The sequence below is a fragment of the Triturus cristatus genome, chromosome 9 (genome assembly GCF_964204655.1).
Source record: "Triturus cristatus chromosome 9, aTriCri1.1, whole genome shotgun sequence".
In the NCBI taxonomy this organism is placed as follows: domain Eukaryota; kingdom Metazoa; phylum Chordata; class Amphibia; order Caudata; family Salamandridae; genus Triturus; species Triturus cristatus.
In genome coordinates this window covers 459,880,213-459,905,059 of record NC_140592.1, presented here as the reverse complement: position 1 = coordinate 459,905,059, position 24,847 = coordinate 459,880,213, and the positions used below count along the sequence as shown (strand labels likewise).

At 47.4% G+C, this 24,847-nt stretch overlaps 1 protein-coding gene across 2 annotated transcripts in view; it reads right to left on the bottom strand.

Moving 5' to 3' along the window:
- SPTBN4 (spectrin beta, non-erythrocytic 4) overlaps positions 1-24,847 on the bottom strand; it is a 1,597,753-nt gene that overhangs the window by 554,008 nt on the left and 1,018,898 nt on the right. For both annotated transcript variants that reach the window (XM_085625377.1, XM_085625378.1), the window contains one exon: positions 24,294-24,572. In XM_085625377.1, the coding sequence (XP_085481503.1) occupies positions 24,294-24,572 (279 nt within the window). The remainder of the gene's footprint in view (positions 1-24,293; positions 24,573-24,847) is intronic.

Genomic DNA, 24,847 nt, shown 5'->3' with positions numbered 1-24,847 from the left:
GAGAGGGGCAAGATATAGAACTCCAATCACCATCCTGAAACAACGGCATACTTTAATCAGAGGTACACATACCTCTATTAAAGTTTAAAACAGACGAATGACATTTTCCACTCTATTTTATGGGACTGTGTTCTATTGTTCAAATCATTCCACAGGCCAGAAGGTTCCGGAATAAAGTTTAGTTTAGTTTAGTTTATGGTTTATAAAGCGCGTGAATCACCCCCGCAGGGGTCTCTCAGCGCTGGCCACCGAGTGCAAAAAGTGGTAAAGTATGGTCATTCTGAGAAGAGAGTGGTCTTAAGAGCCTTTCTGAAACCGAGATAATCGGGACATTGTCTAAGTGGGAGAGGCAATTGATTCCATACCAAAGGAGCTTGGTAGGAAAAAGATCTTCCTCCCAAACGTATTCTCTTAATCCTCGGAACAAGAAGCAGCGCTTTGGATCCAGACCTCAAATCACGGTTTGGAATATACCTATGGAGCCTTTCAGTCAGGTAGGAAGGGCCGGGACCCCACAGTGCTTTGTGGGTCAAGCAGCAAAGTTTGAACTTCACACGCTTCCTCACTGGCAGCCAATGCAGTTGCCGGAGTAGCGGAATAGAAGCAGATCTGCTAGGAGCTTTCATAACCAGTCGTGCAGCGGTGTTTTGCACCACTTGCAGACGGTTAAAAGCAGATTCATTGGCAGCAACCATTAATGCATTACAATAATCCAGCCTGTTCAATACCAAGGCCTGGACCAGAGTCCTATGAAAAGGGTCTGGAAGAAATGGCAAGGCTTTCTTCAGAAGGCGCAAGGTGAAGAAACATGTGCTGACGGTGTGAGAAACATGCTCCTTCATAGACATGGCCTGATCCAGACGGATACCCAGATTTTTTGCTGTCTGCTTAGGTAATGGAACAGGCCCCAACTCAGTAGGCCACCAGGTGGGAGACCACGAAATGGTAGCGTCTCAAAAGAGAATAATTTCTGTTTTACTGGTGTTGAGCTGTAAAATATTACTGCACATCCACTCAGAGATGGCAAGCATACCATGTGAGAAACGGGTTTGAGCAGAAGATGAAAATTTGTCAAATGGAAAGATTAGTTGAGTATCATCCGCATAAGAAATGGGGATGAACCCAAGAGATCTTAGAAGAGAGGCAAGGGGAGCCACATAAATATTAAACAGTATAGGGCTCAAGCATGAGCCCTGTGGGACACCCTTGGACAGACACTCGATGGGCGAACGGAAAGGGCCAAAGTTCAGCGTCTGAGTACGGTCAGTGAGAAAGCTGGCTACCCAGCTAAACGCCGTACCTCCAAGTCCTGCCCCTTTTAATCTTTCGAGCAAAGTCCGATGGTCTACTGTATCAAATGCGGCAGAGAGATCTAAAAGGACCAAGACAGCAGACTGTCCCCGATCTAACGTCCGTCTGATACAGTCGGTTACTGCAACCAAGGCCGTCTCAGTGCTATAGTTAGCACGGAATCCTGATTGTGACGGATCCAGATAGCCGGTGGATTCAATATGGTTAAACATATGTTTCTTCACATATTTCTCTAGGACCTTGCTCAAATGAGGAAGGAGGGAGATGGGTCGAAGGTTCGTAAGATCCTCCATGGGAAGCTTATTATTTTTTCGTAGAGGTATAACCTGAACAGCTTTCCAAGAGAGGGGAACTAAGCCCGTACTTAAGGACGCGTTAAACAGCGTGGAAACAGAATCCGCAAGTGCGTGTGCCAGAGATGCTCCTAATTTAGCCGGCATAACATCAGCAGGAGAGCCAGAGGTAACATTATGTAATAATGTAATAGTCTCCTCTCGAAGGATAGGGGGAAAGGACATCAATGGTGCTGGATTAACAATGGAAGATTTAACAGTGTCATCCGACATTGAGGGGTGGCGGATATTCGGAAATTTATCGTAGATAATGTCAATTTTTTGAACAAGGAAAGTGCTAATTTTATTACAGAGGGATTGAGAGTACAGGTTGTCCAACTCGCAGGCTTTAGGGCAAGTAAAATCCTTCAGGATTTGATGCAGGATTTTCGGCGCATTACCCGCTGATCTCAATTGAGCAGCTATGTATAGTCTACGTGCTTGTTTAATTTCTTTGTGATAGAGCAAAAGCGCTGCTCTAAAATTTCCTTTCTCAGTGTCTAAGTTAGTCCGTCTCCACTTTCTTTCAAGATTTTTACATTTACTTTTCATTATTCGCAATTCAGGGGTAAACCACACCGCCAAATTTTTCCTAGGGGCTTTGGAGCAAATCTTTTCGGGGGCGATTAAGTTAATGGCTGATGAAACAGTAGTATTAAAAAGAGTGAGATTGTCTTCTATATTATTACTCGGAGGAAACTTAGGAGGTATAAAGGCTGATGCAAAAGACTCATGATTTATTTTCGCCCATTGTCTATAAGGGAATTGAATATGTGCAGCCATCTTCAAAGATGTAGAGGGGTACTGCACTTGAAAATTAATGATGTGGATGGGCACCAGAATTAGTATTAGAGCAAAAGTGTGTATGCATCATTATGCCATGATCCTTTGTATGGTTCTTCAGGGCTCCTCCCTTTCACACATGCTTTTAAATTCTATATGCATCCTTCAATTTTGCTCATTAGATCTTTTGGCTGCACGATTATCTCATATGGAGATGACAATCAGCTTACAATACGTCTTGACAATCAAGTCCCGTTATTCAGTGGCCACTTTTGCTTCCTGTCATCTATTCTGATCAGAGTTGGATGGCTTCTAACTTTCTGCAACTCAAAACCAACAAACAAATGAGCAATAATGCTGAAAGTCAGCAAGACTTTCTTTGGCCTTCTTCCTTATATTCTACACCCATTCCTGCAGCTACACTGAAATGCTTTTGTGTTTTTTTTCACCTCCATTTTTCCATGCAATCTCAGATCAATACCCTCACCACAGTCTGCTTCTTTCAACACAAAGTTATTGGAAAGCTGCTTACATTCCATCCAATACATCTGCATGTTCAGGTTGTCTCTGGCTGTGTTCTCTCCAGATTATCGTAACTTACATTTTCTTGGCCTTGCTGACGCTTTCTTGCATCAGTTGCACAGTTCAAAATGTTCCTATGATAATAGCCCGCTGCCTCAGGAAATTTGATAAAGTCACACAAGTACATACTGGACTTGATTGGCTACTAGTGAAGCAAGAATAATACTCAAGGTGCTACCCCTTATGCTTAGAGTCTTTCTTCGCATCGAAAAGTAACCACATGTGTCTCATTTCAAGCTATACAACTCTAAGAGAAACCTACGCTCCAATTCAAAGTCACTTTTTTCCCTCCCGCATATCAAGAGAGTCAGGACAGGTAACAATGCGCCCTCATTTCTTGGACCTAAACTGTGGAATGCCTTGCAATTAGCGATCAAATTTGTTATCTTTCATTTATCCTTTAAGAATATTTTGAAGACTGTTTTTGTTCCGGTAGTTGTACTCTAGTTCTGGATATTGTTGCTGTGACCATTGATTCCTCTGCTCAGATGCCTTCAGGGGTATACACTGTGCTCCATACATGCATAAAATAAATAAATGATCATAGTAGTACTGGAGTCCCTGGCAGTTTTCAAATACCCCGGTCATAGCGTAAAAATGCACTTACACTGTCAAAGTGGAAGAATTCACTTGTCTATAACACCGTGTAGTATGCTCTTCCAAACAGCTGAAACTATTACACCCCGTAATATGCTCCTCAAGCCACTGGCTTAACATTGCAAAAGTGCAGATATTCCCAGAAATGCCTTTATGCTTACCACCATACGTCACCTTCTCGTTATAATCACTGTCATTTGCAGCCACCAAAGAGGGCGTGCACAACCAGAAAGGAACCTAGTGCCAAATGTACAAAGTATTTTTATAGTCGCTAACACTCCAATTCGAAGTTTATGACTGCAAAAATGGGTTTTTAAATGTGCTAATCCCATGTTAGGAGTTAGTAAACTTTTACAGACACCCAAAATGGGACTGCGACTCCATATCAATGTGATATTTAAAAGGAGCATGTTGCAGGCGTCGCTTCCACAAATGAAATTTATATGAAATCCTATGTATCAGTTTTTGATGACCAAAATCTAGTCTCAAAACATTAAAAAGTGAACTCATGCCCAAGTTGATGTGTTAAGTCATTTCCAAAAGAGAAGGGGTCTCCCTAGGGATCCTTCCTCCTTTGAGAATGTTAAAAAATGTGTGTTGGGGACCATGGGTCCAGGGGACCACTGCCAACTTTCAAACATAAAACATTTTTTGTAAATCCACTACCACTTCCTTTAAGGGAAATGGGCTGCATTTAAAAAAAAAATATTTCGTTAAAAAGCAATCACAGACATGGCGGTCTGCTCACCCAAGCAGGCTCGTATCCCATCAATGGCCACCAATCTCAGTAAATTGCAATTTAAAATCCACCTCATTAACATTATGAGGTGGGACGAATTACAACCCACTGCAAATAAGATTTTTCTGAACCAACTTGTTAGTAACATAGCTCGGTTTGTAAAATCTTTACTGGTCGCAAAAATGCTGGTTACAAACTGCAATGTGTAATTCTTGCAACTAATAATCTGTACATCTGGCACTAACTTTCTCAAGAGTGTTGGCCTTAGTGTCCCTCGTTAAGGACAGCAGCTGTCTTTCACCTTTCCTAGATGCACGAAGTAAAACCAATGTCTGGGCAGATAACAGAGGTGGAATTGCCAATAGGAACACAAAACTGTTATTCCTCTGTAGGCCTATCATAGCTTAAGGCAGAGTCTTGTGTCAGGGACTCAATTATTCAACAAAGAGGTAGAGCCACACTTACACTGAATGGCTGGCTGGGTGAAAATGTGTTCACGGGTTGCTGCCATGCTATCTTAAGTATGCGCAGGGCAGAAGTACCACTCATGCGCTTAGGAACAGCATCTCTGTAGGGTGTACATATGCTGATCTTACATGGTGCGAACACATGACTCTCGCTACTCTAGCCGAGAATAGAGAAGCACTCGTAGCTCTGAGATATTTGGTAATACCGAATTGATGTATTCCAATGTAGGAATACTTTAGCCTGACATCGCTAGGTGTGTAAGGTAAGGTAATACTTCACAAGTACACATTGTAAGGGGATCAATGCCTCAGGAAGAGACCAAATGCCTAAGCATTTCCATTGCAGGAAATGGGCCTTTACTGCGGAAACTGCTTGAGCCGTCTGAAGAATCCATCAACACTTTGGTGGAATGTTGGCAAGACCATACTCTAGGTCCAAAGGAACCTGGTAATTAGATGCACTGGGGCTGGGTTATGGCTCATGGAAAGGAGACATGGGTCTGGCTTGGCTTGTTTTCTTCTATTGAGAGATCTCAAAGACCATTGTATCAAAATTGCCTGGCCCACACCGGTGCAATTTCAATCAACGTATATGTTCCCTTCTTGTGCATGCAAGCAACCCTCAAGTTGACATAGAATCTTAGGAAAAGAGGAAGCAAATATTCCTGACCAAAGAAAAAAGCACTTCTCCCAATGGGTTTGACCAGGGATACTCAATGTGCAAAATTTTTGACTGAGGGTGTTGACTCACTGGATTTAGCCTGGCAATGTCCAAATATAGCCAGATTTTGGGACTGTGTGTTCACTACAAGAAGCCAGTTACTTACCTATAACTCCTGTTTTCCAACATTGATATATTTTATATATTCACATGAGTAAATCATTCCCCGTCGTCAGGCTGGGAGTCCCCAGTATATTAACATAGCAGTAAACAGTCTAAAAATGTACAGTATACATTGTAAATAGACCATAGGCCTGAAACAACATAGTATCTTTAGTAGCAAATCCATTTCATTTGAAGAACTCATACTTCAGCAAATGAGGGGAAAGCTTAAGTTCTCTTACTCCCCCTTAAGGCCACCTTAGCACAGCTTTCAAAGCACAACTGTGAGAATAAAATACAATGAGCCTGTGACAGGGTTGGAGGGAGGGTTGCATAAGAATAAATAAAAAGAATCAATGTTGGAGAATTGGAGGTACAGTTAAGAAACCAATTGTTTTCTACAGCATTGGATCTTTTATATATTCACAAGCTTTAATCAGATTAGCAAGCAGAATACATATTAAAATACAACAAAGTGGGAAGCAGGCTCACCTTTAATGAGGCAGGTTTCTTAGAACTGCCAGTCCCGCCCTGCAGCAGCTTCTGCGTCCATACCCACAGGAAGTAGTTCTTCATGAACATATGCCTGTTCTTGTAGGTGGCTGCGCGGCAGATGTACTTCAAGAGCACCCCAGCATAGAGATCCGCAGTTGAAGCCATGCTCATGGTGGAATGTGCCCTAATTTTTCCATGAAGAGTTGGCTTGGCTTTGACATGACAGAAAGCGATGATTGAGGCTGAGAAGCAACAAGCTATCCCCTGTTTGGACAAGGCTTTACCTTTCCACGGTAGACTAAACAACACAAACAGCTAATATGCTTTGCATATGTCCTTTGTCATGTGTATGTAGAATCTGAGACATCTATGTAAGTCCACAGAATATAACAATGTTTCTGCTGTTGATGGGTTTGTAAAGAAAGATCTAAGAATGACAGATTCATTTAGGTAAAAGTCAAATGGAACCTTTGGAATGAATTTAAGGTTGATTCTGAGAACTACCTTGTCCTTCAAGAACAGTAGAATAGATTCTCTGATGGTGAATTATTGAATCTCGCCCTCTCTCCTGGCAGATGTTACAGCTAGGAGAAGTGCTGTTTTCCAAGAGACAACTTTTAAGCCTAGTTTATGCTCAAGAAGGAGGTAAAATCAGTGGACTGAGAACTGTATTAAGGTTCCATGGAACCAGAGGATGTTGAAGAAGTGGAAATGCTCTAAAGAGCTGTTTCATAAATTGTTTAATGATTCTTTGGGGAAACAGAGTAGACAGTGATGTATCATTTCTACAAAATCTCAATACTGAGGCAAGATGGACCCTGACTGAAGAATATTTTAGTTCACTCTTGGCTAAATGTAATAAATAGGGAAGGATCTGAATAGGTCTGATTTGAAGTGGATTAAGACCATAATTCCTGCATCAGACACAGAAACGCTTCCATTTAGCGTTGTAGTCTTCTTAGTCGCTGGTGCTCAAGCTTCTGCCAAAATACGTTCACATTCTCGTAAGCAATCATCTAGGCTTAATCACTAGCCTCTTCTTCTTGGTCTGACTGCATTATCTGAGCTGGAGTTAAATTTGACACCTTTAAAGGTGAAAAAACATTGCCTTTTAAATTTACAGCTGACATAGTAGCCACCAACAGTATTATCACAGACAGTGATTTAGTCGTCAACAGTGTGGCAGTCTTCGACGACATAGACGGAAGAGTCATCGTTGACAGTATGATCGTCTACTGTGAGGTAGTTGTCGATGGTAGAGTAGTCTTCCACGGTAAGGTAGTTGTCGACAGTATGGAGGTCTTCAATGGTAAGGTCGTCATCAGCGGTATGGTCATCGTCGATGTCGTTGTTGTTGATGGTCTTGTCGCCTACAATGTTTCCTATGAAGATAAGTGTTTCTTAGGATGTCTTCTTCTTTACTACATGTCGATTTCCTCTGTAGTGACTAAAGGTATGCTTATCCTGCAAATTACCGAGGAGGTGGCTGCAAGCACTGCACCAAATAAATCATGCTCAGGAAACTGTATAAGTCTCTTCTTATGTGCTCCCTTCATGGAAGTGCTTGGTGGGGAACTTTTCACAGAATCCTCCCCTGAAGAGGGGGCCTCTCCTTTAGAAGGTGGAAAATTCTCTTTATCCATATGGAATAATGTGAACCTCCTTTCTCTGTCATTAAGTGTTTTAGTTGTAAATGTCTTACAAATAGCGCACTCTGATGCCTTATGAATTGGAAAAAGGCAATAAGTGCATAGAGAATGTGAGTCATCCATTTGAATCTTGTTATCACAAGATGCACAAGGTTTAAATAGAGTCTTCGCTCTCAGCCAAGGTGACAGTTGGTTGTCAGACCAAACGATCTCCCTGGTCCACTACAACTCAGTGTTGAAGACAGGAATGGTTCAAACCGAGGGCAGACCAAAATAGGAACAATTCCAAGTTCACTGAAAGGTCAGATCAGAGCTTTTCCAGGGGGCTTGCTCACTCATGACGTGCAGTAGAACTTGGAGCTATGATGGCCTCTAGTGGGAGTATGAGAGCTTAAGATTCCATCTCAATGACTAAAGTTTGGGTTCTTTTAAATGAGGTGGATGTGCTACTAAAGATACTATGTTTTTTTAGGCTATGGCCTTTTTACACTGTATACTATATGCTGTATATTTTTACACTGTTTACTGCTATGTTAATGTACCAGGGATTCTCAGGCCAACAACGGGAAATTATTTAAGCATGTGAATATATAAACGATCTAATATTGGAGAATCGAGGAAATAACTGACACCATGATACCCTGAACACCTATGGTGGCTCCTTTGGGTTATGTTAAGGACATTCTGACATGTATGTGGAAATAAACAGCATTGATGCTGCTATTGGCAAAGCGCCAAATAGCGATGCATTGGGGTCAAACTGCAGCACCCATCATTGACCGCTGGCTCGCGAACATGGCCTACTGCCAGGAAACGCATATAGAGTTTTAGCTCCGGATTATGACAGCTAGCCAGTCAGTTGACATATGGGCGCGGCTTGTGAGGTATTTGGCAATAGACGCAGCTGTGGGACACGTGGATGTAGGAACCCCCCCTCACTTACGCATTATACCCTCCCAAACATCCTGACAATGAGTCACCCCACAGCCATCATAAGGGGGAAGCTAGGACACCTGAAGTCTTGCCCAATTCTGAAATCATTGCCATCTGTATATATTCTAATCCCACCAATCACTTACTGCATATCTGTATACGCTGCCTGTATCTATGATGTTACAAAATGTTCACATTGAATTGAATGTCCTATTTTACTGATATTCACCAGTCGGCTGTTGCTGTCTGTTGTACTTACTAAACAAACTAATAAAAAATAAAAAAGCCCTTCCCTTCGAGTCCCATATTACCATCATCTCCACATGAAGGTTTGGCATTTGGAGATGTCTGGCATTACAAAGTGATGTCTAGGAGGTGTGTCCCACCTCTGAAGCACTGATCGTAAGTGACTTTTATTCAGTTCCCATTTATGATAATCTACACTGCCTCTGCTTGCCCCAACTCACGCACCATTGTTAGCATTATCCATGTGTCAGAGCCTAGTACCAAAGGCTTTGAGCTACTTGTGATAGCATAGTGAAATAATTTCTCCTCGTTTCTGATAGAGAGGAGGAGTCATGTTGTCTGTTCTTATAAGCAGTTCTTGCTTCCTACAACTATTGCCATATCTTGACAGCATAGAGCTGTGCATGCTTTCAATAGATGATGCTGCAAAATCACCATTGCTTTTTCTTAATTAGTTCCAAGTGCTTGCCTTTACAGTCAGTGGGTACCACAGATAGAGTTGTTTGGATCTTGGACCATCTTTGAGCTACTGCAAATATCACCATATCGGTTTTAATTTGCTTGAGAATGTCGGCTGGTGCTGAATTTGAAGCCTCATACCTTTTCTCCAGATCAAATATCAGACTTGAACCCGTAGCTAGATTTCTCATGCATGATAAACACTCTTCCCAAAGGTGCCTAGGATGGAAGCAGACCTATTGGGGCATTTAGATGGGTCTTAGAAACTGAATAAAAATGAGGTCTTCACAACAGGGTGATTTAATTTTTTCTATGATCTGTCATAGCATGAAAGCAATAACTATTATTGGGTAGAGAGTATATAGGTGCCAGTTCCTGGCTGGAACCCTCAAATGGGATACAGCCATTCCAGTAGGGGGTGTCATAAATCCGTATTTTGTAAAGCGCGAACTACTCACCCTTACAGGTCTCAAGGCGCTGGGGGCTGTTGTGGAAATTAAGTGAGCTATTGCCCAGAGTCACATGGTGCTGAGCAGAGCTGCTGCCGGAGCCCGGGATCGAACCATGAACCCTGTGCTCCGAAGTCAGCTGCCCTGGCCGCTGCACCACACCTCACATCATCTTGTCTATCATCTTCCTGATGGTAGCTGGGGTCATCATCATCAGCATCTAAAGCTATGCATTGTTCTGCATTCTGTGTCTTTGATTAGATAGCCAGTTGAAGCCATTAGTCACTCGATGTTGTGAACAAAAAATTTAAATAAACTGTTTTTCTTAATGATACTGTGATTGCAGATGCCGTTTAAAAAATAGACATGATAGTTCATATTATTGTACAAGACTGTATTATAAGTACCTACTGTTATAGTCTCAGTCTTGTGTTGGAAGTATTAAAGGTGAATCCTGAAACTGATAACTAGCTATTGTAATGTATTTTCATTCCCATAACATTTTGAAAGATGATGTGTTCTACACCTGGTTTGCTTTCTTCTTCCCTTAGGAGACTGTGTAATGTTTCAAAACTGTAATGTTTCTTATATGATTCTGTTAGAAATATTATACATTAAATATATGAATTATTAAATGAATCATCACTAATACAGTAGAAGGCAACACTGTAGCTCTATTCTGAGAATCACAGAAAAAATAAAAACATATCACAATTCTCATGCAATATTTTACTTTAACAATGGTACACCCAAAGGATGCAGTAAAGAGGGGTGAGGAATCGGTCCCAGGATAGAGCACAGGAATAGATTAAATCAAACTATTTAAGTTTTGAAGTAGAAGAACAGAGCTCAATCCTGTTCTTAAAATGCATGTGACAGAAAATGTCTCTCCACCTCACTGGCCAGAGTTTAAATCATATAATGGAGGGGGAGGAGCCTAGCGCTTGACCAAGATGGCCGCGTGAGCCTTGAGCTCCCGCTACCCTCGCGCCCTCCGGCAATCATCCTGTCCTAAATCCTGATTTTCATTCACGGAATCCTGCAGATGAGTCACAGCTGGGGCGATTGACGTTGTCCGGGCTGAGATCGCCCACCGGGGACCGAAGTTGTGCATGGCGGAAGATTGCGGCCTACCTCCGAAGGATGCCAGGGGCTTGCGTTGGCAGGATGCCCGGCCATTAATTGAACAACAGCGGCCTAGGGAGGTGTGAACCGACGGACCGATGCCGCTGCACTTTCACTTTCGCTTTCTCGCCCCTTTGTTTGCGCTGGGTTGGGAGCGCTTCATGCAGATCCGCTGTGGTCTGGAAGACCTCCACTCGGTCCTGACTGGCTGCTGAAGTCCGAGTTGACCCTGTTTCCTCTAGCTGAGTGAGGGACGTCTATTTGCGACTGATCGTCCTGCAGTTTGGGATGTCGACCAATTCGGAGGCAGACAGGTCGAAGTCCAAGACTACCAGGCGGGGAGGCTATACCCAATCCAACAATATGGATCGTTATGCCCAGCAGAAAGGGTCACCTGGTGGATCGGGACAGTCGCTGGAGGCACAGAAGGCCGATTCGCCCCCAGCCTCGGAGTTATCATTGCAGGATATCAAGGGGGCGATAGATGGGATGCAAACATCGATTGGGCGACAGTTTGAGGCCCTGGCGCACAAGGTGGACACAATCTTGGTGGATGTCAACTTGATTCGCGCGGACCTGGGCAAAACCAATGAGCGGGTCAAGTCCCTGGACCTCAAGACTACTGGCCTTGCGGACGATGTCTCGGAACTCCAGGCTGAGGTTCGTAAGTTACGAACCGCGAATGACCTCTCCGCCCGCCGGCTTGAAGACTTTGAAGGTCGGGCCCGGCGCAACAATGTGCGCCTTATTGGGGTCCCGGAAACCTCAGAGGAGCACTCCGTGGATTTACTTGTCGAGGACTTGGTGGTGAATCATCTTGCGCCTAAGGGCCTCGGCAGGTTTTTTGCGGTGGAGCGGGCTCACCGAGTGCCTGGCGGACGGCCTAAGGTGGGAGCCCCCCCGCGGCCGATTGTAGCCCGGATCTTTAATTTCCGGGATCGAGACGCTATCCTGCAAGCATCGAGGGTGACAGGCCCGGTGCCTTTTCAGAATGCCTCCGTGAGCTTCTATCCTGACTTCACCCAGATGGTGCAGAAACAGAGGCAAAGTTTTTTGGGGGTAAAGCGGCGGCTTCGAGAGATGGACCTGAAGTATGCCATGCTTTTCCCCGCCAGGCTACGTGTGGTGTATGACGATCGGACTTTCTTCTTCGAATCACCGGACATGGCAGGGGACTGGTTGGATGCGCTCCCGCGGCGACAGCCTGGCCGGGACAGCGTGGATGGAGCGGAAGGAGACCGAGATGGCCAGAAGTGATATCTCCGGTGTCGGCTGGTTTTTGACTCAGCTCCGGACAGTGACTCGCACCTTACTGCAGTAATGGGAGGGCGGCGGGGGGAAGATAGGAGCTCTTTCCTCCCTTGGGGTACTTTTTGTAGATTTGTTTTTGATAGGGCGACAGGCACACTGCAAGTTGGGGGGGCTTAGTAAGCTGACGCAGGGGTGCAGGGAGGGGGGGGGGGATTCGGGATGTGGGGGTTGTTGTTGGGGGTTGTTGTCTTTTTTTGCAAGGCGTAGCAATGGTTGTCAGTATTGTCCGATCGTGGTTCTCTGGGGGGGGTGGGGGTCTCTTTGTGTTCAGGGATGGGGGATAGGGGCTTAAACATAATTAGCTGGAATGTTAATGGCTTAGGGGATCGTATTAAACGGGGGATAGTCCTGCAATTCTTGAAACGGACCTCGCCAGATGTGGTCCTCCTGCAGGAGACCCACCTTATAGGGAATATGTGTTATGCACTTAACAGAAAGGGTTACAAATTCATTGCTCACTCGGGGTTCTCCACGGGCTCCAGGGGTGCGGGCATACTCGTCAGAGCTTCCCTACCATTTGAGGTTGACTCCACCATTGTTGATGACAGGGGGCGCTTTGTGGCTGTGGCGGGGAGGTGGGAGGGCAGAACGTTGGTATTGGTTTCTGTTTATGTCTCTCCAGCCCTGCAGGCCTCCACGTTTGCTGATCTGGGCAAGGCCTTGTTGGAACTCCCCGAAGGGCTGCTAGTGGTGGGAGGAGACTTCAATGCGGTTGGTTCTGGAACGCTCGATAGGCACCCGCCCAGAGACATCGGGGGTGCTAAGAAGTGGCTTCCCGACTTTATAGATACTTTTGGTCTGGTAGATTGTTGGAGGCTACGGCACCCCACTCAGAGACAATATACCTTCCATTCCGGGGCCCACGGGAGTCTCTCTCGGATTGATTACTTGCTCACTCTGGCTGCCCACGCCTCTTTGGTGTCTGAGGCTAGGCACATGGCACGGGGCATATCCGATCATTCACCGGTGTGGGCCCGTCTTGATAGTGGCCGGGTGGTGGGGGGCAGGGTGGCTCCCATTAACCCCTGGTACTTTCGTGACCCCAAGATGCGCAGTGCGTTGCTGAAGACAGTTGACCACTATTTTCAAGAAAATCAGGGTTCAGTTGAATCAGCGGTGTCCCTATGGGAAGCGTTTAAGACGGTATTGAGAGGGGAGGCCCTTTCCTTGGCGGAGAGACGCTGAGGTGACACAAGTAGAGGGCGAGATAGCGGCTTTAGAAGTGGCCTTGGGAGAGGATGTTGCAACGGCCACACTGCATAATTTGAGCTTGAAGCAATTGGAATATAGGGACCTGGTGACTAACGCTGCCAAGACCCTCAATAGAGAGCAGCAGGGTCGATTGTACGATGTTGGTGATAAGGCCGGGAAATTGCTGGCGTGGTTGGATAAAAAAGAGCGTGTTAATCGTGTGGTGCCGGAGTTGTCGACGGATGGGGGAGAGGTTGTCACTGATCCCGACGGTATAGTTCAGTGTTTCTCGGACTATTTTCGTACGGTATACACCTCGGTCTCGGACAGGCCCACTGAGGACTCGTGTGACCTTCTGCGAGACATCACTCTGCCCTGCCTTTCTGCCATTGATAGGGATGACCTCGATGGGGATATAACGGTAGATGAAGTGGCGTGTGCTATCCGAGCGTTGCGCTCCAGTAAGGCTTCGGGCCCAAATGGTTTGCCGATTGAGCTGTACAAGCTCCATCCTGATAAGTTGGCTCCTCACCTGCGCGCCATGTACGTGGAGGCGCGGGTGAATGGGTTTCTTCCGCTCGATCAACGGCTGGCGACGATTGTGGTAATACATAAAGACGGTAAGCCCCGGGACAAGTGTGGCTCCTATCGGCCGATATCACTTCTCAACGCCGAGCTGAAAATCCTTGCTAAGATCCTTGCTAACCGCTTGGTCCGGGTGCTTGGCGACTTGATCCACCCGGATCAGTCGGGCTTTATCCCGCACCGTAACACTGCACTGAATCTTAGACGCCTTCACGGAGTGATTGCTAGGGCGGGCACGATACGAGAGCCGGCTATCGTGGCGTCCCTCGATGCCACGATGGCCTTCGATACGGTGGAGTGGGCATACCTATGGGCTGTGCTAGCCAAGTTCGGCTTTGGGCCTGGATTTGTAGGCTGGGTGAGGTTGCTCTATGAGGGGCCTCTTGCTAGCGTCGTGGTGAACGGGCGGGCGTCGGCACCGTTCGAGCTCGGGAGAGGCACCCGGCAGGGCTGTCCCCTGTCGCCGTTGTTGTTCGCCCTTGCCCTTGAGCCGTTGGCGGCGTGGATACGATGGCACCCGGATATACGTGGGCTTCGTTGGTCGCCTGACCACGAGGACCGCATTTCACTCTACGCCGACGATATTCTGCTATATCTCGCCTCGCCTAAGAAATCTCTGATAGTGGTGCGTGACGTCTTGACTTCTTTCGGTCGGAACTCTGGTCTTGTCATCAACTGGGAGAAGTCACACTTGTATGTCCTGTGTGGGGACGTCCCGCCTGTCCCGCGCAACTGTTCGATCCAGATAGCCCGGCAGGGCTTTTTGTATTTGGGGATCTATATTTCCACCGACCCCATTTTACGATACGAGAAGAACTTGCTCCCTCCCTTGGCACGTCTGCGACGGGACGTGGCGGGCTGGCGGCGGTTGCCGCTTTCCCCCCTTGGCCGTGCCGCCCTGTTTAAAATGATGTCTCTTCCCTGTTTCCTCTATGCCCTGCAGAATACCCTTGACCTGGTCCCGGCCAGTTCTTTCCGTGAGGTCGAAAGCCACCAGCGCGCGCTCTTGTGGGAAGGGCGTCCGCGTATAGCGATTGCTAAGTTGACGCTCCCGTGGTACGACGGTGGTATCGCGCTTCCAGACATTCGACGTTATTACTGGGCTACCCAGTTGAGCGCGATTAACCATGGTGTGTATGGTCCGGCGCTGAGCCCTGGCTTCGCCATGGACCGCTGGTTGCTGCGTGGGGGCAATTACCACAGAGCGTTGTACTCGAAGTCGTCCGACTTAAAGCTTACGGGGCCCACCAGGGTGGCCGTGCGTGTATGGAAGGTGGCGACGGATTCACTGGGCTGGAAGGGTAAGCTTACCCTTGCCACCCCTCTGTTTGACTCCGATATTCTGGGAAAGCTTTGGCATACAAAAGGGTTTGCGAAGTGGGACCTGATCGGTATATCCAGGGTTGGAGACCTTTTGGTTAAGGGTAGGATAAAGTCATTCGAGGAGATGCAGAAGGAATATGAGCTAGGGAACTCGGAGTTCTTCCGCTACGCCCAAGTGTGCCACGCCTTGCGGTCAGTCCTGGTAGAAGGTGAGAAGGTGCCTGAGTCCTCCCCGTTGGAGGACCGGATCCTGGACGGCCATATGCCAGAGAGTACGATCTCGCTCATTTATAAGAAACGTATTAATGTTCGGGCGGATCTTCTTCTAGGGTTGCGCGACCAATGGATCAGGGATGGCCTTGAACTGGACGACGAGGATTGGCAGTATGCAGTTTCTTCTCCCAAAGAGGTCGCGATCCCCGCGCGCCTGCGGCTGGTGCAGCTTAAAATACTCCATAGGGTCTACGTGACGGGGCCTAGGCTGGTTCATATGGGTTTCTCTGAGGAGGGCTTATGTAAGAGAGGCTGTGGTATGGTGGGCACCTTCCTACATATTATTTGGGAATGCGGTGTGATCATGGAGTTTTGGAGGCGAGTACACGAGGTGATGGGGGAGGTGACGGGCATCGTCATGCAGCCTGAGGCGCGGTGCTGTCTCCTGAATGTTTGGGGTCCTACTGACCACGACGCGGCACAGACCCAATGGGTGACCCTAGGGAATATGGTAGCCAAGCGCGACATCGCACGTCTGTGGGGCTCTAATAGGCCACCTACATTGACAGCGTGGATGGAAAACATGGATTGGAGCATGTTTAGGGAGAAGACAGTGTATTGTGCTCGAGGGCGCCCTCGGAAATGGCACTCTGTATGGGGGCGATGGAACCAGTTCAGAGGGGGCATATGCCTGCCCCCAGACCCGGACCCGCCCGAGGAGCAGCTCTCCCCTTAGCCCCCTTTTTCCGGCTCAGACCTCTTTGCTGAATGTGTTTGTCCTCTTGAGTCCCTGAATTCCCCTCCTTTCCCTTACTATAAATCTGTGTCTGTTGGACGAAACGGGGCTCGCTCCCCCTGATGGGAACCCTTTTGGTGCTTATAGTGATTACCGCCTTGCTTGTGTTCTGGTTTGGATTTGTGTTTATTTAAAACAGAACCTTTGCCTATCCTGTCAGTGAAATGTGGACACCCGTAAGTGTTGTGTTTCTAAAGCTGCCATACCTCCGGGTTGTCGGCTGAATAGCTGTGTCACTGATTTGCAAAATAAAGGTTTTGGACAAAAAAAAAAAAATCATATAATGGAGGTGGATTTACTACAAGTAGTCTACGGCTGTTTCAATATTAGCTGCTGTATTTGTATACAGCTGTGTTAACGTTAGACTACTGAGGGTTCCCAGACTGATGTTGTGGAAACATTCTACCATGTGAATCCATGAAAAATCCAAAGCTCGAGAAAAACAAAGTTATCAAACATGAGAATGTTTTACCAAAAAGGTCTTTAAAAAAATCAAACCATTTCTGTCTCTCAATCAAATCAAACTTAGTTATTCCATGATCTTGATCTTATAATAAATGGATTTTAGAAATGCTGAGCTTGCTTGTCTACCATGCTCTACTCTTTACCCACTAAAATCAGTGCTCACGCCACAGGCACAAAACAATTATGATCACATCACTCAGATTCTCATGGATTAGGGTGCTTAACCTAAAAAGCATTACATCTTAACACACCTCTCTACCTCTCAAACCTCTTCAAAAGATCAGGTGACAAAGAGCACTAAGAAGGAATAATAAACCAGTACTAGAAAATCTAAGAATCGGGGCAACTAAGGCTCAGCATCAATTCTTCTCAGGAAACATAACTTCACAATGGAAATCACTCTCAGTAGACCTAAGAATCAAACCCACTTTGGTGTCATTTTGACAACACCTAAATGCACACCTCTTCAGACTCTACCTAACCCAGAAGCTCTAGCATTAACAAACACTAATTCTCTTGAAGTTTGGCTGACTGACTCGCAACATCATGGCCAGACAGTCCTACGAAATCAGACTCTGTTCCTCCCGCCTTGCTCTCTTTTTCAACTCTACTCTAGCCCATTATCGGCAAAATAACCACTTATTCGTATTTTCCCTGTAATCTCGATTTTGTCTCTTTTGTTCCCAAACTATTTCCAATACCATTTTACTCTGTTCTGTTATATCTTCCATCTCTTCTTATTGCTCATTATATCATCTCACCAGATTCATTCCATTAAGCCTACTGTTAAGGACTTTTTCTAAATGAATTCCTTCTCATGCCTTCCTGCTATGCTCATCCAATTAAGCTGCCTGTTCTATCTTTAAAAGTTTGTTCCATTTAAGAGAGCTTGTTTAGAAATGAAAACCTCCCTCCTGCTCTTTTCCTAGTTTAACGTTTTCTGTTATCTACTTAAAGAATGAGTTACTTACCTTCGGTAACGATGTATCTGGTAGAGACACAGTCTAGCCGCAGATTCCTTAACTTAGAATATTCCCCAGGCGTCAGACTGGATCCGGAAAACTTTTTCCCTAGCAGTACCTCTGCATACCGGGGAATGGCGTCGCCCGGCCCCGTCCTGATGTCATCCACGGAAGTGACGTCAATGGAGCCTTATTGGTCCCCCCGGCATGCTGACGTCAGTTTTCTGTGAAACTTTTCCGCTCCACAACGCGGAGCCACTACAAAGAACTGTGAGAATATAGGAACAGATTGCCAAAAAAAGAGTAAAAATCATTGAAACAAAAAATTTCTTGCAACAACAATGAGAAGAAATCAAATAATGATGAGAAACATCACCACACTGAAAGAACACTCAACACTTGAAGGTGCTGAAGGGAGCGAACAGAGCACCCGCCTCAGAAAAAGTCCCACCAAAGCGAAGAGCCGTGGCCACCTGGAAGAGGCAACGGCAGTGGAAATAAATGGCATAACAAATGAAGGGGAATTTGTAACCACAGAATGGAACTGTATAAAAGACAGTCAGTAACCATATACTGTAATTGTAAAGGACAAGACTGGAACAACATGACTTATGACAGAGCACCACAAGTGAGCAACAACAAGGGATGCTCACCACACCCCCCACAATGACCGATGAACATCAGCATAGTCAAATAGAAGCACAACCCAGTCGAGTGCAGCAGAGAAAAGGAGACCCCAAGGAATGGGGAGGAATAGACGAGGGCAGAGGGAGGGCAGACGAACTTGAGAATCTCTATGCCGTAGCAATCAGGGTGGAGGAACATGGAAAGCACAGAACCTATCCACCCAAGAACCAAAATAGCGGAGAGCCAATGTGCCAAAACAGAATGACACACCCTGCCCCAGAGGCAGGCGAAGTAGAAAACCCTTGAGGTGGACCAATGCCACCTGCAAGGAGGCAAGTGGGTAGTAAGCCACCTGGAAAGACTCTCGCAGAATGGGGAGGATGGGTGGGCGTTAAGGAATCTGCGACTAGACTGTGTCTCTACCAGATACACTGTTACCGAAGGTAAGTAACTCGTTCATCTGATAGAGACATCTAGCCGCAGATTCCTTAACTTACAATAGATACTAAAGCCATACCTCATTGGAGAAGGGTCTGCGAGTGAAAGCCACCAAGTTCCCAAAGGAATTAAACCGTCAAACACAGTGACGAAAACAAGGTGGGGACAGCAATGCCAGCGTGACTGACACCAGACCCATAAACCTCAGCAATGCCAGCTGAGCTGACACTAGGCCACGAAGTACAAAGTGGAGCATGAACAAAGGAAGCCAAGTGCCACAATCCATCAGAGGACAGCACAAATCCACCATCAGCCAGACAGGGACTAAACGAAAACACAGAAGTAGAAGGGTCAGTGCACAATGGCCGAATTCCACAGCTGCCACGAAAAAAGGGAAACTAGGTACATTATTCCCAGAAGTCGTAAGAGACAAAGCCCCAGCGAAGGGACTGAACAAAAAGACAGAGCCAGAACACACCAAATGAGTGGCACAGCATCAGGTGCCAGCATATGGTGGCAGAAGGCATCATTTCGAGACATACACACTACGTCCACCATAGATGTGAATCACAAGAAGACACGGACCAGACAGTGTGTACCGTGAAAACCACACCACTGCATAGGCCAATGAATCATGCGCGTTGGCAGAGAAGGGTGGCGCCGCAGGAGGTAGTCAACGAGTCAATCCCACCCACAGGGTCAGCGACAAAGGGCCACCGGCAAGCCCGACGTACCAAAGCTAGAGACAGAAAGAGAGAGAGAGAGGAAATCTGGCACAACACCCAGAAACCACCGCAGGGAACCCCCACACGCATGCCTGCCCTCTCATGTGCTTACACAGCATCATAGAAACATATGAAAAAGTCAAGAAATTGACAACCAAGGGGAAACTGGAAGAGGACCCTGAAAGTCGCCCAAAGTGGCACCAACGGCACCGATGTGAACGTAGCAGGACACCCAAGTCCATGAACAAGGCGGGCCAACCCAACCTCCCGATCGGGATAGGAAAGGCTGAGTCACTGTGAAACAGACGGGATACTGACCACCACACTAAGGAAGAAGAGGGAGTCAGTAACCCTCAGACCCAGAATGTCTGAAAAAGCATAGCCAGAGACCGGATGATGCCAGAAAACATCTGGGGAAAGAACAAATCTATCTAAAAAAACGCAGCAGAGGCCAGATGGAGTTGCCTGAGCCATGTGTGGCAAAAAACAGAAAGGCCAAAGATCAGGCCGGGAACCGGCAAAGGAAGGGAAAACGCAACAGGGAGCAGCCCCGACGAAAACCCTACTGCCCATAGGCAAACCCCAACAGGGAGAGCCTGTGCCAACACGAGGGAAGAAGACTACGCAGCCAAGACAGTGGCTCAAGGAACACTACGGGTCCTCGGTGATACCGCACACACCCAGTGTGGACCCACATGTGGTGCCCACCCAGAACACAGAAGAATCGGACTGGAGCGGAATGGAACAAAGCGCCCACAGGGACACGCACCCACGCACCCACGCCAAAGACAGCCAAAATGCTAAGGAGGACGTGAACCCCTCTTTGGGACGCCAACAACACACCGGAGCAGACTGCATACACAGACGCAGGAGAGTGCAACAAAACTACCGTAGGCAGCAAAGAAGCTCCAGGAGAGGGCCATGCCAGCCCGTTGGCCTTAACAAAAGGAGATGTTCCACCACAGCAGGAAGTAAGGAACAACGGGGAATGCTCACAGCAGAACCCACAGGAAAAACCCTCAGAGGGACAGAAAATAACAAAGAGAACTCAATGGGAGCCTCTGAAACTTCCCAGCAAGGAACAACAGCTACACAATAGCCAACCAATACCCCACATGTGGTAAGTCACATCCCTTCAAAAAACGAAGGACACCTCTTGAGACAAGTTTATAAGCAGAGTTCGAAAAGAATCATCCTAAACAGCTGGCCCAGCTGTACCAGAAGGAGGAACAAAAGAGACACGGAACAGCCATACAGACCGTCTGGGCAATAATGCCTTGACCAGAGACGGAAATTATTAAAGCAGGGACAATATTGCATTTGAAAACACAAGTCCTCAAAAAGGACAAAAAATCTGGCAGTCATCGAGAGGAGACGCCGGACCACCGAGTCGGCATGCTCATCAAACAGATGGACCCCATCATTGGGAAGATCCCGGAGTCGCTCCCGAACATTGTCAGGAAAAGCGCCATCGTGTAGCCACGCATGTCGACGCAGAGCAACTGACCTGGCCATAGTCCGAGCCACGGAGTCAGTGTTATCCATGGCCGACCGGACGAAAAACTGCGCCATGTCGTGGCCGTCCCAAATAAGTCGGACCAGGTCAGCACGAGGGCCCTCCGGCAAAGAGGAGAGGAGCCGCTCGACGGAGTCACAAAGGGCAAAAGTGGCCAGAGCAAACACACAGGACGTGTTCAAGGACCGAAGGCCTGAGCTGGTGGGCGCAAAGACACTGCGGCCACACAACTCCAACCACCTAGACTCCCAAGTGGGAAGAAGCAGCGGAGGAGGAGAGGAAGGGAGCGCCGCCTGCATTACAAGTCCGTGAGCCCTAGGATGGAGGGACAAACAGGCAGGGTCATCTGGAGCTGGGCGATGGCGATGCACAATAGCGCGACACACGGGATCCCCTGATGAGGGTCTGGCCCAAGTCCCCAGAAGGACAAGGACCCGCCAAAAGACAACTATGGCTCCACATCCACCGTGCCCTGGTGGAGAAGATCCAACAAAGTATCCGAAGGCAGGGAGACAGAGGGCGGTTACAACTGCAAGATATCCGCAGCCCTGTGAACAGCCCTCGCAAACTCAGCACCAGCCTCCGTGGCCACCGAGGTGGAGACAGCAACTCCTCCGTTGGGGACGGCTGCAGGCTAATACGTCCACCCAACGACAGAGGCCCTGCAAAATGCTGAGACAGCCAGTGCCCCATGGGCCCCTGCTCCGCCATGGGCCCCTGCTCCATGGAGCAATGAAACAACGCCGGAGTGGAGAACCCACTGGGGTCACGTCCTATACCAGCAGAGGAACAGCCGGGGACAGAACCGGTGTCGACCGACCTCGAGACGGCGTCGGATCGACGTCGATGACCCCCAGAAAGGACTCTCCCGCCTGGAGTCGGGCCGGCGTCAACTCGACCTCCACCAAGACAGGAGCCTGTGGGAAGGAACGACGTTGACTCGGAGTCGAGCTCCACGCTGCAGCCGCCACCTGCGATGACGCAGGGAGCTAAGCAGGGCTGTGCGAAGGCACATCAGGAGGGCCAGACGTCGCTGTGGCATGCCCTTCCGGGCCGTGTCCCGAAGTCGCAATGACCACGGAACCGGAGTCAAGGTACTCGGACGGCGCCGAGGGTGAACCTGCTGGTGAACCCCCGACCTGAGTCCCTACCCCTACTGTGGGGCCCGAAGGCGCGCCAGGAAGAGGGGGTGACCCAAAGATGGATTGCAGAGCCTTGGAATAGGCTTCCATTTGGGTCCGAGTCGCACCCACACCAGGAAACGGGGGGGTAGGCTGGGGCCGACTCCTGAGGGCCCGTGTCCGGTGAAGATCGGGAGTGGTGAGCCCCGACGTGACGCTTGTGCGAGGTGGACGACCTCCGTGACTTCTTCCGGTGCTTACCTGACGCAGGCGAGTGACGTCCACTGGAAAGACTCTGGGACCTGTCCCAGGGAGGAACCTCAGCGTGGGAAGAAGAACTACGTTGTGCGGAGCCATCCGCTGGAGACGAAGATCGGTGCCGCGAGGAGTCCGACCGAGACAGCCGGGCAGACATCAACTTCATTTGTCGTTTCCGCAGGGACTTCGGTTTCAGCTGCTTGCATGCTCCGCACTCTGCGGAATCGTGGTGCTCGCCCAGGCACCACATACAAATCTCGTAGGGGTCCGTCGCCAACATCTGCCGTGAACAGGATGCACACGACTTGAAGCCCGAAGGCATCGACACACTGTGTCCAATGGGAAAAGGCGTCGGGAAGGCCTGAAAGAAACAGGCCAGAGGAACCGCTTCTCCCAGATCCGCGTTGGGACGCGGAAAAGGAGAAAACTGATGTATGGCTCCATTGACGTCACTTCCGTGGACGACGTCAGGACGGAGGTACTGCTGGGGAAAAGTTTTCCGGAACCAGTCTGACGCCTGGGGAATATTTTAAGTTAAGGAATCTGCGGCTAGATGTCTTTATCAGATAGGTACTTGCCATTGGTACTGTAAAGCACCCATATACTTTGCAATGCTTGAGGGCTATATAAAATGGTTAAATAAATAAATATTGTAGGCATTCTTGGGTACATTTCATCTATCCCAGGCATGACACATGGAGAGCATTCTTAATTACATTCCAACTACACCTGAGAATAGTGGCTCATCTTTGAGATACTATAAGAATTTCTGACAAAATTCTGGCTATCCCTAGGATAATGCTGGCTCAGACATCATTTTAGTTGTCTGAAAATAGACATAGTAGTAATTTATACTGGAGATAAGAGGAAAAAGGCTTGGAGAAGAGATAACACAATCATGAAGGTTATCTTATGCATTGTTATGTTAAATCAACTTGCAAAGCGTGACCACTCAATCCCAAAGAAGTATGCTGGTGCTATAAATCCTGACTTAGCCAACAAAACACTGAATTTGAAGGACAAGTTACTTAAATTAACCAAGTCTTCAGCAATTGTTTGCAAGTGGGCAAGCTCTTACAGATACAAATGAAGAATAGCAGCTTATTCCAGTGGTGAGGAGTCTAGTAAAAAAAGGAACTGCCACCACTTCTGGCCGTGTGGATCCGACATAGGGTTGTCAAGACCATATCCAAGGATCTAAGCTTTCTGGCTGGTTGATCGAAACTGATTTGGGCACAAAGAGAATTAGGGCCCCCACCATGTAGAGCTCTGTGTGTGTGTGGCAGAGTAATTTAAAGATACTTAGCTTTCTGATGATTTAAGAGTCTTCAGTTGTGGACCAGAACCAGTTCTAGGGGGTAGCTCGCAGACCAACCTAGCTACTATTTTTTGCAGTTTGCAAATGCGATAGCAACACCTCACTTATAGCAACATACAAAACATTGCCATAGTCCAAACGGCTAGTAATGAAGACTTACGTAATCATCTTGGGACACTGCGAGGGAATCCACAAAGATTTCCTAACTATTCGGCGTGACCTGGGATGTGAACACAGCCGACGAAGTCCAAACAATGAGGTGTATTACTGTATTTCTGGCTAGGTTTACATAAAACTTACTTTAATATCATTCTTCTCAGTACCAGAAAACTGCCTAGGTCTTATAAATTGAAAGATGGGTTTGATGGACATTTGAGCTACACTGATGGCGCAATGAGTTCACATTACTCAACCCTCTTATTTCAGCCCTAAATGCCTAGCAGCAGCTGCTCACCTTTCCCTTTTCGTCATTCATCATGAGCAGCTCCTGCTCGCTCAACCACGACTCCACCTCCGCTACATCGAAGTAGTACTGCTCCACCTGGTAAGAAGCATCCAGCAGTTGCTGCCGTCGTTCCGTCTGCTCTCGCAGAGCAACCCACAGCTCTCTCAGCTTTTCAAAGTTTTCACGCACAGGGTCCACCTCTGGGCTCTTGATGGTTGCAATGGCTCCTGCCCGCTCCAGCACATCCTCGACTCGTGGGCTGTGCACCTGAATCTCCCGCCGCAGATTCTGCAAATAGAAGAGGGGCAATCAAAACGCACTTCCCAGAGAGGAGGGATATTTTTGGAAGAATAAATATTCAAGAACTGATGTAAAATCACAAATCGAGTTTCCAAGGGTAGATCAATTTGCTTGTACCACAAACTGTAACATACTCTCATCCACCAATACATTCTCTAAGGTGAATAACTAAAAATGTCAAAGTTCTTTGTTATTAACATTATTATCCATGCTTGCACATGATTGGAATCAATATAAAGTTTAATCTAATAGCCTTTGAAACA